Genomic DNA, 5,280 nt, shown 5'->3' with positions numbered 1-5,280 from the left:
AAACTTGTAATTTTTGGCCATTTTTAATATGTTCTAATTAAAAACAACTAAAATATAATACCAAACTATTACTTTTATGTGTTTTTTAGTTTTTTTTTCAAATTTTGTTATTTATCTTATCACCCAACCTCAGTTATCGAGCTCTACCCCTACGTGCGGCGTCGACCTCACTTCCCCCGATATCTCGCTGAGCAACGCTCGTCTTCACTACCACACGATGTCCTCGCCACCATCCGCCCAACAACTCATCGAGGTGGAAGATGCGAGGGAGGAGAGGGAGAGGAGGGAGCTCGTCACGCTGCTCGCTGAGCGTGTCGTTTACAGTGAGTGTGTTTACTGTTTAGGTTGAAGTAGGATTTGTACTCATACCCTTTGAATGTATTTAATATTATTACTGTCAATTTTCCAAATATTGTGTATTTTTAAAAAATAGTTAGACTAAGAATCTGACTTATTAAAAAATAAATAAAAAAAACAAAAGTCTTTTATTAAGTAATTACAAAGTACTAGATGTATACGCATTTTTTTTATCATTGCTTTGAAAAAGTCATACGTGTATATTCTAAAAATTTGTTCTAAAAATATTAGAAATTTTGCCAAATGTTGTGTATTTCTAAAAGAAAAGTTAGTCTGGTCATCTTAATTACTAAAAAAGCATACAGTTTCATCAAATTGTACTGTTATGTTACAAAGTACTACATATACCACACATATTTTAACTTTGCTAAAGAAAAGTTAATCGTCATGGCCATAATAATCGTATTTGGTGTATCTACAATAATATTAAGTGAATTATTGTCATTTTACTGTTTTGGCAGCCATCATAAAAATGACAACTTTCTGGTGCTCCATGTCTTCTAGATTTTTAATATATTATTCTTGATGATAAATACCTCAAAAAAACGTTGAAAACACTTTTTGAATTTTTTGGGGGTGAAATCATGAATTGACCTGACTACAATCTTAAACCATGTTAATTTGTAAAATTATTGATATGCATAACAAAATGCCAGTATTTTTAATCCAAACTATCCAAACCAGGCAGTACAAAGTGCAAAGCCATCATGTCCACGAACCTGGTTGCATATTTACTATTACATAAGTGGAGAGGCGGTGTTAGCATGCCGCAGCTTGTTCATTCATTCCGCCAGCTTGTTACGGAGCTACTCACGTCAAAATATGATGTTGGTTTTTCTGGTGAGTGTGAGGATTTTGGTTTTATTCTTGGTTGAATTGTACTTTATTTAAAGCATAATTGTGTAATGTATGCAGTGGCGCAGCCAGAAAAAAAAATAAGGGGGGGGGGGTTTAATTAAAAAAAATTTCAAAAAAAAATTTATTTTTTAATTTAAAATAAAATTTTTTTTTTGGTTTAAAACGCCACCTGAAACCCCCCTGGCTGCGCCACTGGCTGTATGAGAGTATTCAAAATTTTAATGTCAAAATTTTAGTTTTAGTTTTGGTGTGGGTTGAATTTATTTTAGGCAGAATTGTGTGCTTTATAGGAATATTGCTTTATTTCCCAATACAATAGATATATATTTATTATTTCTTTTAGAAGTAATAAAAAAACTTACATTTGATCTAAAAAAAATCCATTTTCAAAAAAGCAAATATATATATATTTCAATTTTTTTATTAAATCTTAAATTTTGTAATTTTTAAATTAAATAAATAAATCTCAAATTTTTAGGCGACTTTAATGAAGTTGTCCTTCATGCCGTACACTTGCTTGGTCCACGACTGGTGTCACTTGATTGCATTAACTCCTTCCAACCAACACACAGTCGTAGTTCAAGCACTGCCAGTATAAGTCGACATAGTGCTGACTCTGGGTATGAACTGGAGGAAGGCAGTGCTTCTTCTACTCCAGTCAGAGGTAATGTTATTGTGTTTGATACTGGCTATTATTTTGGTATGCCATTATTTTTCTATTATATATGTGATGTTGGCTTTATGCTATTATATGTGATATTGGCTATTATTTTTCTAATAAAACAACAAAGGCTTTTAAATTGACATGTTTAAAGTTACAGTCAAGCAAACAATGATGATGGTAAATTTTTATTAATTTTTTTAAATTTATTTTATCGATAAAATAAAATGCCCTAATTATTGTTTTTTTAAATTTATTTCATCATTAAATTAAATGCCCTAATTGTTTTAATTTTTAAATTTCTATTTTAAGAGCTAGCCACTATTTTATATTCACTCTATTAAATAATGTCTGTAACATATCAGTTTTTAATATCACTTGTACGTTCAGTTGATTAAAAGTGTAATTGCTATATTTAGTTCTTTGTTTTAAAAGAGTTTGTATATTGCTCATTATACTAACACAGGTCAACCAGTGTAAAAAAAAGTGTTTTTTTTTATTCAAAAATATCCAAAGATTAAGACCTCTTGCTTTTTGTGACTGCACCATTGCACATGTAACATTGATTAAATTATAAAAAATTAAAAATTAAAACTTTTTTTTACAGTATCTGATTCACCAGTGACACCTGCATATAGTGATGTCACAATACAATTAACACCCGACGAGCAAAGTCCCAAGCATGAGGTTCCATCCAATGTATTACTGACAGGAACGTACATGAAACTATCAGAGTCTGGTATTTATGAAGATGATCAATTGATATCTGTATCAACACAAGAAGCAGCAGCTGCAGAATTAAAGTAACTTTATTTAGTTTTATGTTTAAATAACTAAAAAAAGTATATATGTATATAACTTATTTAAACCATGTTTTTCCTACATTTTGCCTAAATGCAATTCATTTTATTTGACCAATTATTTTTTATATTAGATTTATTACTGTCGGTTTTTATACAATATTTATAGTAGGGTGGGGAAGATGAGACACCTTTTTATTCTATTTTCCCTTCACATTTGGTAGTAAACAAAGAGCATTCAAAGAATTATAAAACTGTATCCTCGCAACTCCCATAGACCGTTGTTAATTGTTTAAAACAAGATCAGAATATTTGAATAATATGTGTTAAGGGTTTCCTATCATCCACCACCTTACTATATATACTTAATTTAAAAGGGGAGTATACCTTATTTTTTTTACATTTTGCCTAAATTTAATTAATTTTAATTTACCATTTATTTTCGATATTAGATTTATTACTATCAGTTTTTTTACAGAAAACCCTTAATGTTTATCTATTATGCACAAAAATAAATATCTTAATGTATTATTTTAATCTTTACCTTTCATTTAAGATTGTTTTAAACAGTACATTTAACAATATATTCAAGTTTTTTTGTTTTTTTTTAAACCAAACAATTACCAATATATTAAAGTTTTCCAGATTTTTTTAATATGCTAATATATATCATTATTTCTTTATTTCAGTCGTAAAGGAAGAAGAAAATCCAAAAGTGACGTTTGTCTCTTCGTTAAACCAGTGCTTGAGATACCACAGGTGTTTGAACTTGCTTATTATGGTAATGCATTGACTCCTATGTATGCAATGGAATCTATAGTTGGTAAGAAGATGTTTTCATTCTATGATTGTGCTTTGATTTTGATTGTCTACTTTTGGCTCATGTTAAAAACATTATCTGAAGTTTTGTGTTTATTTTTATGTATTGTCAATTTATAAGTATGCTGAAATTGATTGCTGGCTTACTCACTTATTCATGGGGGAAAGATGAGACACCTTTAGTGCATTATCCAAATATCCTGATCGTGTTTTTAACAATTAACAACGGTCTATGGGAATTGTGAGGATATGGTTTTATAATTCTTTAAATGTTCTTTGTTTATTACTGAATGGGACGAGAAAATAGAATGAAAAGTTGTCTCATCTTCCCCCACCCTACTACATAAAAACAATGTCAACTCTGTTTTTATAGTGATTATTGATACCAATCATATCAATCTTGTTATGTTTTTTTGACACTTTACATACTTGCTTAGCTAATATCTATATATATGTTAATTGGTAATATTTCAGTATCTGCTTTAAAATTTTCCCATTCTCACAGCATTAGCAGTTGGTGCCACCATCAATTTCCACTTCTCTGTACTTGAAAAACAACTTGACGTGTTTGGTAAACACAGCAGTAGTGAATGTGTGGTGCTTAATACTAGTGAGGATTTTCCACACTGTGTGAAAACTTCATTTCTTCGCTCCTCACTCTTAGATAAAGTCATGGAACTTATCGATCTTCTGCAGATTGATCTTATTCTGTGCGATGTAAGCTTTTTAAAAGTCCTCTTATAGTTTTTCTGGCAACCTTTTAGAATTTTTAGCATGGTAAATTTTTCACTGATAAATTTCTACAGTAAAAATACATGAACTGAATAGGCTACTACTTTTAACAATTTGTTTTTAAAACGGTTCCTTTTTTCTGCAATACTAAAAAGCTTTTTTTTTTAAATGGCTATATTTTAACATGCAGATTTTTAGAACCTTTTCGACAGAAAAATCATGTTATTTTTCCTAAATGTGTTTTTTTATTAAAAAAAGTTTTAAGTGTTTTTGTATTTTAGCTAAACTCCTTTAAAATACTGTGTATTTAATTATTTATAAATAAAGCAATTTAACACTTACATACAAACAACTGTACAGGTGACAGAAAATTTGGAGTCTGTAGCAAGCAACGCTATCGATTCGATCATCAGTAGTGGTTGTTTGGATGCCGACACATGTGGTGTCAGTGCTGCTACAAGAACTTCACAACTAGCAAATGATTTGTGTTTCGAAAATGATTTTGAAACAACAGCAGATCAGTGGCTCAAGGTAAGAAATCATTTTTGTTTCAAAATTTTCAAACAATTATATGTCTATGCTTGGGTACAGTCTATTTGACGTTTAAACTATGTTCATTGTTTTCCTGGACTATTTTTTTAATTGAATGACTTATCATGACTATTTTATTCTTGTGGGTGAGATCCCACAGTGAGGCACGCCATGGGTTCTAGGATTTAGGCCATAATTACTCCATTACCTCAATTGGACAAATAACTCTAACCTTTAACTTTTAGCAGGCAGACCTGCAGTAAATAAAATTAAGATTTTTGTCATTTTTTAGCAATGTGATTTTTAAATAAACACACAATAATGTAAAACTAATTTTACCTCATTGATTGTAATGCTTGCTGATCACTGTAATGCAGAGAAACCAAAGTCCTGTGTACTCCCCTTTTGTGCCTGGTTAGTGGTTACACATATAGCCTATATATTATATATATATTTATATATACTGAAATAATGAAATAAACGCAGTTTATCAGTTTGGATAAGGTAGCAGTTTCCAGTACC

At 30.2% G+C, this 5,280-nt stretch overlaps 1 protein-coding gene across 2 annotated transcripts in view; it reads left to right on the top strand.

Annotated features, from left to right (window-relative positions):
• The window catches only part of LOC100184761 (glycerol-3-phosphate acyltransferase 1, mitochondrial-like), a 13,134-nt gene extending 8,292 nt beyond the window's left edge, over positions 1 to 4,842 (top strand). For both annotated transcript variants that reach the window (XM_026835629.1, XM_026835628.1), the window contains exons 14-19: positions 1,042 to 1,197; positions 1,694 to 1,879; positions 2,484 to 2,679; positions 3,366 to 3,499; positions 4,001 to 4,212; positions 4,588 to 4,842. In XM_026835629.1, coding sequence (XP_026691430.1) covers positions 1,042 to 1,197; positions 1,694 to 1,879; positions 2,484 to 2,679; positions 3,366 to 3,499; positions 4,001 to 4,212; positions 4,588 to 4,827 — 1,124 coding nt within the window. In that variant the 3' untranslated portion in view covers positions 4,828 to 4,842. The remainder of the gene's footprint in view (positions 1 to 1,041; positions 1,198 to 1,693; positions 1,880 to 2,483; positions 2,680 to 3,365; positions 3,500 to 4,000; positions 4,213 to 4,587) is intronic.
• The last annotated feature ends 438 nt before the right edge of the window (positions 4,843 to 5,280 follow it).

This window comes from Ciona intestinalis, chromosome 8 (assembly GCF_000224145.3).
Source record: "Ciona intestinalis chromosome 8, KH, whole genome shotgun sequence".
Classification (NCBI taxonomy): Eukaryota; Metazoa; Chordata; class Ascidiacea; order Phlebobranchia; family Cionidae; genus Ciona; species Ciona intestinalis.
This window is presented reverse-complemented; position numbering and strand designations above follow the sequence as displayed.